The sequence below is a fragment of the Myodes glareolus genome, chromosome 13 (assembly GCF_982192425.1).
Source record: "Myodes glareolus chromosome 13, mMyoGla1.1, whole genome shotgun sequence".
NCBI lineage: Eukaryota > Metazoa > Chordata > Mammalia > Rodentia > Cricetidae > Myodes > Myodes glareolus.
In genome coordinates, this window is record NC_142038.1 from 63,390,911 (window position 1) to 63,404,635 (window position 13,725).

Genomic DNA, 13,725 nt, shown 5'->3' on the forward strand with positions numbered 1-13,725 from the left:
GGAAGAAAGAAAAATAGCCTAGGTCTATGCAACTTTCACACTGATAATGATTTGAGGTCTCTTGACTTTCTTGCCTATGCTCATCCTTTTAAAAGAGGAGTCTTCCCTTCGCATACGTCTAACTCCCAACGATTTGTTCTTCAGGGCTCTTTATCTCTGCGCTCATTCATTCCAAAACTGGACTTGGATAGTCACTCAGTGTCTTTTATCCAACTCATTCCTTAATCCAGTCCTTGTCTCATCATTCCATGAATGATTTTCAAGTTGAGCAATCCAGCAAACTCTTCCAGGCTTCATTCTACTTAACTCCTCGCAGAGTTAGAAACTGTAGATCATTCTGCCTCCTTCCTCTGCGTCCCTGAAAACCACTCCTTAGCTTCTTCCAATCTTTTTGGCGTCTTCCCTGCATTCCAGGGCAGTGTCTCCTCTACTCACTCGCAACTGTTAGGAATTCCTAAAGGCACCCTCTCCTTATCGTTCTGTATTTATTTCCAGCTTCAAGGTATGGGGATACAAACTTTATCTCCTGCCCACACTTTGAACTATACACACACACACACACACACACGTTATTTAGATCATCATTTGGATGTTACAAAGAAATCTGAAACTCAGTATGTTAAATACACTTTCTTCTTAGATCCAGCTCTCTCAGTACTTCCTGAACGATATCCTCATTCTTCCAAGTGTGGAAAACACACCAAGAAGTCACACTTGGCAGCTCACTTGCTCACTCCAGGATCCACCCATTACCAAAACCCAAGCTTGTTACTTCCTAAATACCTCCTAGAGGCATGCATTCTTTCTTCCACAGTGTGTGAGGAAGACCTCATCACAAGGCAGGAAGTATACGCGCTGGTCTTGTTATCGCCAACTTTATTTATTTATTTGCATTTTCCAGACAGGGTTTCTCTGTGTAGCTTTGGAGCCTATCCTGGAACTCACTCTATAGAACAGGCTGTCCTCGAACTTGCAGAGATCTCTGCCTCTGTCTCCTGAGTGCAGGTATTAAAGATGTGTGCCACCACTGCCAAGCCAATTCTTTTTTTTTTTAAACAAAGATTTCAAAAATTGTTTGAAGAAGTCAGATTTCCAAGGGATACAGATTGCCAGGGACATAGCCATGAATTGAGGCAGAAAAGATGGGAAAAGTTTCTATGTAGTGAGGAAAAGCAAGGCTAAAGCTACCTGCAGCTGTATTAATCTTGCCTAGTCCATGCTGACGGGAGTAGGATGGGCAGGAATAAAAAAAAAAATCTGCATTGTAATAGGTCTGAACAAGAGGCTCTGCATCTGGGATAGAAAAAGGTTTCTGAGAACGCCACTGTCGATGGTCTAGCAGACAGCTGGTGTTTATAACCATGACCCCATTTCCCAAGTGCATACTTTATCTAGTAAAGTTGGCAGTTTATGGCAAGAATATTTCTAAGATATTTTAGAGAGTTTTTTTTTAATCCACAAAAAAGTTAAAAAAAAACCTCCTAAAGTTCTAGGTATGTATCCTCAATTATTTTCCTTTTTAGGACAGGGATGCATAATAAACAAAGGGTCTACATTAACATACAAAAGTGACCACTGATTTCCTTTGAGTGCCTATAGAAAATGATGCACACTTAACAGCACATGTCAGTTCATATTATGGTCTGCCTTGCCAGCTATTAAGCAATAAAAATATTTTAATCAAAATCTAAATAGACTACTCAAAATTTTTTAGAAAAAGTAGAGAGAAAACAAAATCTATCCCCAGGGTATTATCTTAACAGTCAGAGACATAGCATGTGCCTTTTTAATACCTGAAATCAAGCTTGTTAGACTCGTGACATATGGGTCACAGAAAGATCAGCATGGACACAGACAACACTGAACACCATTCAAAGGTAGGAAAATACTGACAACTGTAGACAGGTACAGGCTGAAGCATGGCAGAGTTGGAGCCACCCGCTACGAGGAGAAGACGTACCTGCTGTGGGGGAGTTTGCATGGTGAGACTTCTTGGGCAGGTTGAAGATCTGTTCACCAGGATCAGGGGGAGGAATTGCATCTTGCCCTTGTCGCGCCTCGACAGGATCGTACTCCTTCCCATCATAGTTAGCATCGTAGAATTTCTTAAACCACTGAATAAAATCCAGGTTGTCTTGGAAACGCCCTTTCACCAGCTTCTCCACTGGAATTACCTACAACGTCAGGTCACTACGTAAGTCACGAATCTCAGGTTTCTTTAAGAGTGTTGTGCAATTACATCCTAAGAATTGTTTGTCTGCAATTCTTTTGTGAACAAAATTTAAGATTTTTTAATTTATGTGCATTTATGTGCATGTGTGTTTGCTTGCTTGTCTGTCTGTGCACCATGTGTGTAGAGAGCCTGCTGAGGCCAGAAGAGGTTGCAGGATGCTCCTGCAACTGAAGCTACAGATGGCTGTGAACCGCCAGGTGTTGGGGATGAAAACCGAACCAGAGTCCTCAGTAGGGTTAGGGTAGCAGGCGCTCTTAACCATTGAGCTGTCTCTTTGGCCCCATTGCCTGCAGTTCCTGACCACCGTTTCCCTACCTGTCTTCTCAGCAGTATTCTAGAATTAACACAATTTTAACTATTTCAAGACCTGATTAAGAAAAACAATTCAACAGAGTTGCTTGTACTGGAAAATTTAATTCTTCCCGAATAACTAAAAAAGGAATATCCTTAGGCGTCGAGAGGGGGCGACCTGCCAGGTCAGGATTGAGAGTCTCAGATCAAACTGGGCTAGACAGGGAGGCCTCATCTCAGAAAAGCCAACATACAAAATGAGAAAACAAAACGGGTGACTTCTGTTGTGTGAAGGATATTTATAGTTTCGCAGTCTCCCTACAAAATTTACAAGCCTGGGATGCTGTGCTGTCTCAAACCTGAAGCGCTTTCCCACTTCTTTGTAAAACCCTGGCCCAGTCGCAGTAAGATAAATTCTTGTTAGGATTAGCGCTAACAACACAGGAACCAGGGGCAAGTCAGGGAAAACGGATACTGAGTTTATGGGTCATGTGGAACAGAGCTCATTAAAATGTAGAGCAACAAGCATCCCAACTAATGTAGTGCAGGGCCCTGGAGCTAAGGCTCATGGGAGTGCAGAGACAGAGAAGGGGCTCAATAAGGGGGTCGTGGGAGCATACAAAGAAGGCACATGGCATGCGTACCAGCTTTGCAGGGTAACCTTCCACCATAGAGTCAGCCAGGATTCCCTGCCGACTCTTGTAGGAATCTTTGGGATTATGACAAAGCAAAAGAGGTGTGTATGTGTGTGTGTGGACTTGATTGCTTAGCTTATTCAGTGCACTGCTATTGTTTTTATTAAGGAAAATGGAATTCTCCCAGCATTCTCCCCACATAGCACAATGACTAGATTTTACACAGGGTGACAACTGATCGGGAACTATGAGAGTGGCAGAACTAAGTTGTGAGTCAGAAAGCAGGCGCGTGCGTGTGTGTGACTCAGACAGGAGCCCAGTGTGTGCAGGAAACGCAGCTTCGTAGCATGACAGCATGAATGGAAACAGAAGAGACTCACCCTGCAGCAAAGCTCTGCCACCTTGGAAACCATATGCCACTGATGTCACAGAAGCCAAGAGGACCACTTTAGAAAGAACAGAAAATGGTGGCTGGGGCTCTCTTCCACGATCACTGACTTCCCTAGCTCTGAGCAGGTGGCTAGGTTTCCTGTATCAGGCATGCTTTTCCTATTGTTAAAAGTATCTGTACCACTGGTGTGCTCTTGGGGTTAGCCCGCCATGCTGGCGTTGGTTGCCTCCCCGCTTTGGAACTTACATGAGACTTTTCTGGCACAATGAACAGTGATTAATGAAAAAAGAGGCCATGAATTTGAAAGATCGCAAGGAGGGGTGAGTATAGGAGGGACTGGAGGGAAGAAAGGGAAGGGGAAAATGATATAATTATAGTATAATCTCAAGAGAAACAATGGGGGGCACAGAAAACCCTTGTGTATCAACCATAACTTGGAAGAAAAAGTGAGGGAAGCGCCTTAGGCTACACGCTCAGCTGGGTCACCGGTGATGGATTTTCCAAAAATATTTAAGTGCAGCTGCAACAGAAACTGATACAAGATGCAGAACAAAATAAACAGAAGTTTCTGGAAGGACACTGTCCATCAAGCTGCTGCTGGCCCTGGAGGCTCGGTGCTGCCATAGCCCTCCTCTCGCTTCCCTTGGACTCTCAGGGAAAGAGTCCCTACCCCATTTGCACTTCGCTGACTTGGCTGGATGTTTTATCACAGCTGACGTCTGCTGAGTGTTACTGTTGGCTTTTGGAGAGACTGAACTGGTAAGGGATGTGGAGCACAGGGTCCTTCACGACAACTGAAGCAATGTGTCCGCTGCCTACGTGTGAGAGAGGCTTTTACACGGCAGTGGCCCAGCAGCTCTTACTTCTGTTGACTTCTGGTTTCGGGGACAGAAGCTTCAAGTGAGCCCTGTAACGCACTGGGTATGACAGACATGATGGGTACATGACAGGATGTCTCTAGGGATTTGGGCAATCACAGAGTCCTGATGCGTCTGGGGCTGACAGGCTGGTGAGGCCAAGGCCAGTCTCTTGCCATGCAAACTTGTCTGTCAATATTCTTAGCTCTGTCATTTTCTGTGTGTTCACTTATAGAAAGGTGCACAAAGCTTTCTGATTTGATTACAGCAAGTTCCAGCCAGAAACCTACGGCCGGAGCCTGTCCTGGCACTCGCTCTGTAGACCAGGCTGGCCTTTAACTCACAGAGATCCACCCACCTCTGCCTCCTAAGTGCTGGGATTAAAAGGCGTGCACCACCACCGCCTAGCTACTCCAACTCTTAAAAAGTAAGGAGAGCCCACACAACTGGGCGTATGGGGTAAAAGTTACTTGGAGATTAGCTTCAGCAGAAGGAATAAAAATGAAGATCTTTCAGAGAAACGTATTGTCTGTTTCTCTTTGATTTGAGAAGGGGTCTTGTGCTGTCTGGGATGTTCTCAAATGGTTAGGCTTGAGCAATCCTCCTGCTTCAGCCTTAGGAGAAGCTGGGATTAACACCTGGTTAAGGCTGTGCAATTTAAAACAAGCATTTCTAGAAGAGAAGAAGCCAGGTTTTCTCAACATCCTGGTGAGAATGCTTCTTACCTAGGGAAGTGATGAACCATGCTGGATTATTAAACTTTTCTTTAACCTTTATCTCATAACCTAGTGTCTGTTTTCTATCCTGTAGCCTATTTATTCTTTTTATTAATACTGTTTTTTTTTAAAGAGTTATGTTTCTCCTCTGCTGGTTTCTCTCTTTCCCCCTTGTTTGAGATTCATGACTTGTCATGCTTACTCATTCTAAGAGGCATGGCCAGTAAGAGAAATGCCCTAAATAAGGAACACATATTAGTAACAAACATTTGACTAGCACCCGGCTCTCGCTGAGAGACCAGCAGGTCTTAGCCCCTCAGTCCCTTATTGGGAGGAACAAGACGTGAGGACCAAGACTTCCATTTGTGTCACCTTGTGCAAAATTATACTTGAAAAGAGAAAAACAACATTCACGGACGCTGGGATCTGAGAGGAGCGCTATGCTGGACACTATTACAGACACCCGCTCACTACTGTGTCATAACCATGAGGAAGGAAGAGCCTGGTTCTCTTTCAGAGGAGCCAGCTGAGACACTTAGAAAATGTCCTGGACCAGACAGTCAAACCCAGAGTGGTTTCCCTGTTAACAAGTTGTTTTTTCCAAAGGAACAAAATATCCAAAGAACCCTGAGGCCTCTGGTAAACAGAAAATGTCTCATTTGCAACCCAGAGAAGCTAATGACCTACTATTATAACATTCAGGACTCTTGCTAAGAGGTTTTTGTCTAATGGCTACTGGGTTAAGGATTTCTTAAAACTAAAACCTCACAGGCATGGGGGAACTCAGGGCTGCTGTATATGTATGGACAGACCCCACATGGTGAGATATCTCAGTATATGCCTCATAGATATGGTCTCAGATTTTTACGTTTTTGCTTACTACTACAGGGGTGCTGGCTAAGATATAGGTAGTTCTCTTCCAGAGGACTGGAGTTCAATTCCCAGGACCCACATGGGGTAGCTCTCAATCACGGGTAACTCTGACTCTTGGGGAATCCCATGCCCTCTTAGGGCCTCCGCAGACACTACGCTTACAAGTACAAACCCACATACACACAATTTTAAAACAATAAAATACCGAAAGCGATTCTGAAAAGAGTACATTTGAGGGGATACTAGCAAGCTTCTTACCTTATCAACATTCATCCGCTTAAACGATGCCTGCAGAAGTTTAAAATTGTGGATATACTCATGTTCCAACTTTGCTTGGAATTTTACTTTCTTCAAACTAATACAGCCTGGGAAGAGCATGTCCATGAACTGGCAATAGGCTGCTCCTGAAAACAGACAATGAGAGGCAGGGATGAGTCTAGCTGGACCTGGATGTGATGGAGGTCATGATCGGCACCAGACACAGCGGCGCCTCCTGCACACATATCCCTTTTATCATTGCACTTACAAGAACAGCGGCTGGGTACCAGGGAAAGAGAGCCCACCGCAGCAGTACATCCCCCGCCAAGGCCACTGTGCATTCAGTTCTCAGCCCCAACTGTGGATTCCTCCACTGGAGATTCATGGTAAGACTCTTGCTGCTTCTATCAGAGGAAAGAGACACAACCTTGCCCTTCTGTCTAGCTAGTGTCCTGCTCCCTGTCATCAACATCAACTGAAGGAAAAGCACAGGACATGTAACCATGAGAGAGGTACACAGGTTCTTGGGGGATGTGTGGCGCAAAGACATATGTTCATGCTGTTTTACAGCCATCTTGGGAAGCGACGGGGCTGGAAACGGTTATCACTAAGTTGTCTAAGACCAGAAGCAGCTGCTTGACAATCATTCCAGCCCAAGAGCACCAGGCTTCCCTCATTAGCATAAAGGAGGAAGGTCAGGGATCACCTGAGACACACAGGCATCCAGAGTCACGCTGTTTACGACTGAGAGAAAAGTACCCAGAAATGTTCGCTAGGACCCCGTTGAACAGGAGATGGTCTTAGCAAAGAGGTGTTTACTTTTAAACATGAAGGAAGAACTACTGAAACATGCTAATCTCAGCTAGAAAAATGGCATTTCCTTGGCCCTTAAAGGTAAAGACTTAGGGCACTTAACACGAGAAACTGTCATAGTGAGTCCTGTCTCAGAAGAAGAGCAGCCAAGTGCCAAGAGCAGGAACAAGGGGCACGACACTTAAAACCTTTTCTTTCTTTGCTCTCTCTTGCTCTGTTTCCATGACAGGCTATTGATTAGTCTTTCTGGACCATGAAGGGCCTCCCTCATCATCTATCGTGGAGGCTTCTGGGAGGCCTTGTCTTTCAAGCGAGAGCCCCCCCTTTGGCTAGGACATTAGATTTATGCTAAATTTATGCTAAACCCTCTACTGAGATGGAGTCCCAGAGAAGAGGGGACAAAAGGCTGGGAACTGAAAGGTTGTGGAACCGGAAATGCTGTGCTAACTCATTCTTTGTAGGTAAGGCAATAGAAGACGCAATGGGCATCTGGCTTTCCCTTAGATGTCAGGGCTGTGAATTAAGAGTTTCTTCCTAAGCAGATGGCTTCTCTTAAAAATAAGACAAGGCATAGCAAATCCAAAGCCAAAACACTGGGGAGGTAAGAGAAAACATTAGGATTCTCTCTCTCTCTCTCTCTCTCTCTCTCTCTCTCTCTCTCTCTCTGTGTGTGTGTGTGTGTGTGTGTGTGTGTGTGTGTGTGGAGGGGGGACATACAATTATCCAGTCCTTTTAAAAGTGTCACCAGATGGAGCAAACTCCAACCCCTGCAACATAATCACACAGGTGTGGAAGCTTTGCCACGACCCGCTCTGTAAAGCTAGCTGCATTTTTCTAGAGTTTAGCATTAAATTTGCCTCTGAAGACCTGGACGCTACACAGTCTCATCAACTAAACACCCAAATGCTCCACTTTTCAAATTTAAAAATAAATAACACTTTTGTGGGGGGGGGAAGCACACAGTGAGGAAAGTTGAAAAACCATCTTTAATATCCGTCACCTAAGGCTAGCTAACCCCTGCTTGTATTGTGGCATTTGCCATTCTGATCTCTTAAGGGGTGGGGTTAGACATTTATTTATTTATTTTTACTAAAATGCAACAAAAGTTTTTAAATGCAATTATTTCTATATTTATTTACACTTGTTTCTGCGGTGCTGGGAATCAAACCCAGGGCCTTGTACATGCTATGCAAGCAATCTGCCACACCTCGGGTCCTTTGGGCCATTTGATATTCTCTATCAGTGCTTTAATGGCACTCTGGTATTTACATCATGCTTAGCAATTTCCCTCAACCAAGATCCCATAAATATGCATGCATAGTTTCTGTAAGTGCTTTTATGATCTCCAGTTTTACATTCAAATTCTGGATCCATGTGGAATTTATTTTGGTTTGTATAGAGAGTATGGTTCTAATTTTAGTCATTCCAAATGTTAGTAGGAAGCTGTCATTTTTGACTCCTCTCATTTGGGCACTTTCTTACCTAGGGAGATGCTTCAGGGCCCCACCTCATACCACAGTAGCTGGATGTAGGTGGGTCTCCTTTTCCTACCTCCACATGACCTGAGCTCTGCTGTGGATATTCCTGCCTCCATCAGATGGAGGGAATGAGAGAAATACAGAGACAGAGTTTGCCGTGGCAGTAGTATGGCTAGACACTGTGAAGTGACAGAATGGAGCATCCTAGTCTAACTATCCCCTTCCCCCAGCACAAGGAGGTTCCTTCACCTCTGACCTTGGCTTTCCATGGATGCTGAGCAACCCATCTTCCCTAGAAATTCTTTACTTCATAAGCTTGCTAAGAGTACTTTCTATAATGTTCGCCCCAAACTGACAACCGATGAAGTTAGCCAGGTTCTGACACCACCGAATAAACTGTCTTTACTAGATTTACTTTCCTAATGCATGTGCTGAAGGCTCCTTCTCTCTCTCTCTCTCATCTAGGAAACTCATTTTTAATTGTCACAATGTGCAAGATACAAGAGATCTGGGTATACAGTTGGAAGTCTTACTGCTGTTACTATTATACATTTTGTTTAAAAACTAAAAACAAAATAAGAGGGAATTAACATATCTATATTTTCTTATATATGTATTCATACTCACTTATAATATCATATTGCTAAATATGTCATTTTGGCCGTGAACTGTGTGGTTGCCCTATTTTCTAAATTACCTAAACTCTATGTTCTGTATTAATAAATCCTGTGTTTTACAACTTCTCTTTCGCCAAGTCATGGTGAAACCTTAGTCTAGCCCTCAGGAGATAGAAGTAGGTAGATCTGAGTTTGAGGTCATCCTGATCTACAGAGAAAGTTCTAGGATAGCCTGATCTACACAGGAAAACCTTGTCTTGAAAAACCGAAACCAACCAAACAATCAAACAACTTCCCTTCTCTCAAATTTTTTTTTTAAAAAAGGTATTTATTTTAAAAAGCACACAGAAAATAGCCCATTAGAAACATTCAGATGCAATTCATATATGCAGCCTTTGAAAACCTGTGATTCAGTCAGTGGGTTACAATACATTCACAGGACTGTACATCCAATAGCAGGTAACTAATTCCAGAAGATTTTTATCACCACACACAGATTTCACAGCCACGGGCAGCCACTCTCTGCTCTCCGTACCCCCACCCCCCGCCCTGGCAACTGTTACTCTTCTAACTTTCCATCCATCTGCATCTCCCCAGATTTCACATAAAGGGATCATTCTTTTTGACCATTGAGCTTCATTCTTTAACTCAGAAAAACCTTTCAAGGCTCATTGGAACTCAAATCCTTTTTAAGATAATATTTCATTATAAAAATACACCATATTTTATCAATCCTTCCATTAGTCAGTGGGCATCTGGGCCATTTGGGGACTACTGGATAAAGTTGTTAAGAACATTTGCAAGTTCTTGAGTGACATATGTTTTCATTGGCCATAAGGTGGAATCTGCTGAGTCACGTGGGGTCTCTGTGATAAACATCTTGAAGAATTGCCCATCTGTTTTCCAAAGCGGGCACCATCTTATTTTCCCACCAGCAATGGACTTCAACTCCACACTTGCTATTGTCTGTTATTTTGATCCTAGCTGTCCTAGAGGGTGCATGGTGCCTGGCAGAGGGTTTCGAAGGATTTCGCTAATCACTAATGGCACTGAATAGCTTCCTAAAATGCTCGTGGGCCAGTTGTATTCTGTCTTTGGAGGAATCTTTGCAGATCCTTTGCCTGTTTTTAACCGAGCTGCACTTCTACTTAGCTGTAGGAATTCTACGCTCTAGACACAGTTCTCTTATCAACAGGCATGTGATGTGCACACACTCCCCGCTCCCCTATCGCCAGAGTGCATGCTTTAAACTTTGAACTCATTCAAGTTAACCTTAAATTGCTTGTGCTTTTATTGTTACAGTTAAGAAACCGTTGATTGCTCCAAGGTGGTGGAGCTCCACACCTACACCGCCTAACCCAAGGTGGTGGAGATTCATTGATGCCCGTTTGCTTTCTAGTTCCAACAACCTTTATGTCCTTGGTCACTCTCATCTCGAAGTTTTTGTCTGTGATGGTGGGGCGCATTTCTTGGAGGGAATAGATGGATCCTGTTCTTAGTCGCCTGCTGGTCTGTATGCGAACTGGACAACCAAAGTACAAATGGCCAATAAATGTATGAATAAGATGTTCAATCTCAATAGCTATCAGAGAAGTGCAAATTAAGTCACATTGTAATTCCACCTCATCTCAGTCAGAATGTAATCATTAAGTAAACAAATCCTAGCAAATGTAGATGAGGGTGCCCAGAAGAGAACCTTTATACACTTCTGGTGGGAATCAGACTATCCTGTGTTCTACCCAGGTAATGGTGGCACACACCTTTAATCCCAGGACTCAGGAGAAGAGGCAGGCAAATATCTGAGTTGAGGCCAGGCTGGTCTACAGATTGGGTTCCAGAACAGCCAGCACTACACAGAGAAACCCTATCTCAAATAAACCAATATTAAATATATATATTGTGTTCTTCCCTCAAGTCTGCTACTGACCACAGATGTTTAATACTAAGGAAATACTCTTAAATTTTCCTAGTAATTAAATCCCACTGAATTTTATTAACTACTATTTTTACAAACAGAGATAAAAATCTTTTCCTCTTAATTTGCTATGACCAATCATATCCATTGATTTTTTTTTTTCTAGTCTTGGATTCTTTGCATTTCTGGAATAATTCCCACTTGCTGAGCCTTCCCTGCAGTCTGGCTTATATTCACCAGCACTCAGGATTTGATGGATATATTTACAAGTGAGCTGTCTGAGGCATTGTGTACTACCTTCTTACCAAGGTTCCTTTACCCTGGAAAGATAAGTTGAGAAGCATTTCATATTTTTGAAAAGCTCGAGGCAGAGGCTAAAAATAGACGGTGCGGTGGGAATCCTGACTGAGGAATTCACTGCCTGCGAGGCCCGAGCTTTTCACACCTTCCTTTGCGTCTCAGAACCGTGTGGCCATCGGAATGGAAGGGTAAATGCTCCGTGGGAACTGATGGACAGGAGCATGAGCGTCACCTGAGCACCTTCAGCGAGGACGTGCTATGCGGACACTGCATTGTCATGACACATGTCAGCTTTTCTAGCGTCGGAGGGGACCCTGAGCTGGCATGGGAGCTGTGCAGACGTCAGGCTGCTGTCACAGCTGGGTGCGTGCCTTCGGTCACTTTCAGGTCCTGGTTCCCTGTACCTTTTGAGGGGCATGCCGCTAATGCATCATGAAAGGGATATCTTGAGGGCAGTGAGGTCACGAAGAGCATCACAGGGACAGGAGCGTCACCGTGGCATAACCCAAACAAGGTTCCTATCAAACGGCAATGTGATGGGCACTTGAGCTCTGGGTCACACTTCGGCTTGCTTTCTCTCTCAAGTGACTCCTGCAGCGACCCTCCTCCTCTCATGCAAGTTCTCCTCTGCAAGAGACCAAGCCTTCAGAAAATGTAAATACAAAATGAATCAGAGCAGTCAAACGGGAGGGTGCCCCGTCCACAGAGTGGCTGAGTATAGGAGTCACCCTCACCCTCAGAACCCATCAGCTCACTGCTCCTGGAGTCGGGAAATCACTAGAAATAAAGGAAACCGCCCCGCTTTTCCCACGGTGCTAGGCTACAGCCAAACCTGAAGTCCTCGGAGGGTCTTAGCTGTGGCCATCAAACATGATGTGGGACTGACTGGTTTGGGGACCGTAATTCAAAAAGAACAGTTCTATGCACAAGATCTGGGAATTTATGATAGGCATTGTTTATCTGTGAGATGACAAGACACATGGCCACCTGGCGGTCACCCGATCCTGGACTTCAAGAGCAGAACACGCGTCACAGCAAATGGGCATTTTTAGATGGAAATTTTCAGGCAAGAGAAAACAGCATGGAACAGCACAGCTATGGAACAGATTATACCAGGAATATAAGATGCAACATGCATATTTATATAAAATCTGTTAGTGACTGCACATGGATGTTCATCATCCTAAAACCTCACAGAACCCTTATGACATGTTGTTTTTTTGGTTATGCCGTCTTATCAACTTGGGGGCAAACTCAGGGCATTATCAGCTATCAACAGCAAAGTGAAATTTAAACTCTGACCTGAACTGTAGGATTTTTGTTTAAGTTTCATTCATTCATTCGTTCGTTCCTTGTGTGTCTATGTGTGTGTCTCTGTATATGTATGTGTGTATCTGTGTGTGTGTGTGTCTCTCTCTCTGTGTGTATATGTATAGCGTATCAGAAACATCACTTTCAAGCAAAAACTCAAAGGTTCAAAGAATCCGTAAATCTTGTAAATTACGATTCTTAGAGGGATTACAAGGGAATACAAGAGAACACACAGACTTCTTTTCTTTAAGACAAGGTCCTACTACATAGGCCTGGCTGGCACAAACACCAATCCTCTTGCCTCGGCCTCCTCGCTGAGATTATAGGGGCATGGACGTCAATGTCCAGCATCCTTCAAGCTGGTGTGGGACCTGTGCTGGTTACTTTCCTGTCAGCTCGACACAAGCTGGAACCATCTGAGAAGAGGGACTGTCAAGTGAGAAAATGCCCGTGTAAGACTGAGGTAGGCAAGGCTGCGGGGCATTTTCTTAACTGATGATTGGGGTGACAGACAGGGCCTGGCCCACTTTGGGTGGTACTACTTTTGCCAGGGGGTCCCGGGTGTCTAAGAGAGCAAACCGACCACGCCATAGGGAGCAAGCCAGCAAGCAGCCTTCCTCTGGGGTCTCTTGTTCTGTCCCCATCTCCAGGTTCCTGCTTGAGTCCCTGCCCTGGCTTCCCTCAGTGATGGACTGAGACAGGGAAATGTAAGCCAAATAAACCCTCCTCTCCACGTTGCTTTTGAGCGTGGTTTTTATCACAGCAATAGGAAGCAAGCTAAAGCGTCTGCTTATTGTACGGCAGGAAATTAGACTGGACATACTGTAAATCTACTTCAGTGTTATAGACTCATAAGCGTTCCATCCTAAGCATACACAGTGTGTATAGAAGATCAAATAAACATCGCGTCTTTATTTATTCCTATTGTTCCCACCTCTCTTCTCTTCTCCCCACTCCACTGCTGAGAACAAACTTCACAGACGATTTGCCAAAACGCGACACGATCCGTCGAGATGACATCGAGTCACACTGGGTTC

The 13,725-nt window shown here is 44.2% G+C and overlaps 1 protein-coding gene across 3 annotated transcripts in view; it reads right to left on the bottom strand.

Annotated features, from left to right (window-relative positions):
* The window catches only part of Mapre2 (microtubule associated protein RP/EB family member 2), a 140,305-nt gene that overhangs the window by 33,139 nt on the left and 93,441 nt on the right, over positions 1-13,725 (bottom strand). For all 3 annotated transcript variants that reach the window (XM_085700060.2, XM_048442631.3, XM_048442630.3), the window contains 2 exons: positions 6,255-6,400; positions 1,961-2,174 (listed from right to left, as the gene is read on the bottom strand). In XM_085700060.2, coding sequence (XP_085556186.1) covers positions 1,961-2,174; positions 6,255-6,400 — 360 coding nt within the window. The remainder of the gene's footprint in view (positions 1-1,960; positions 2,175-6,254; positions 6,401-13,725) is intronic.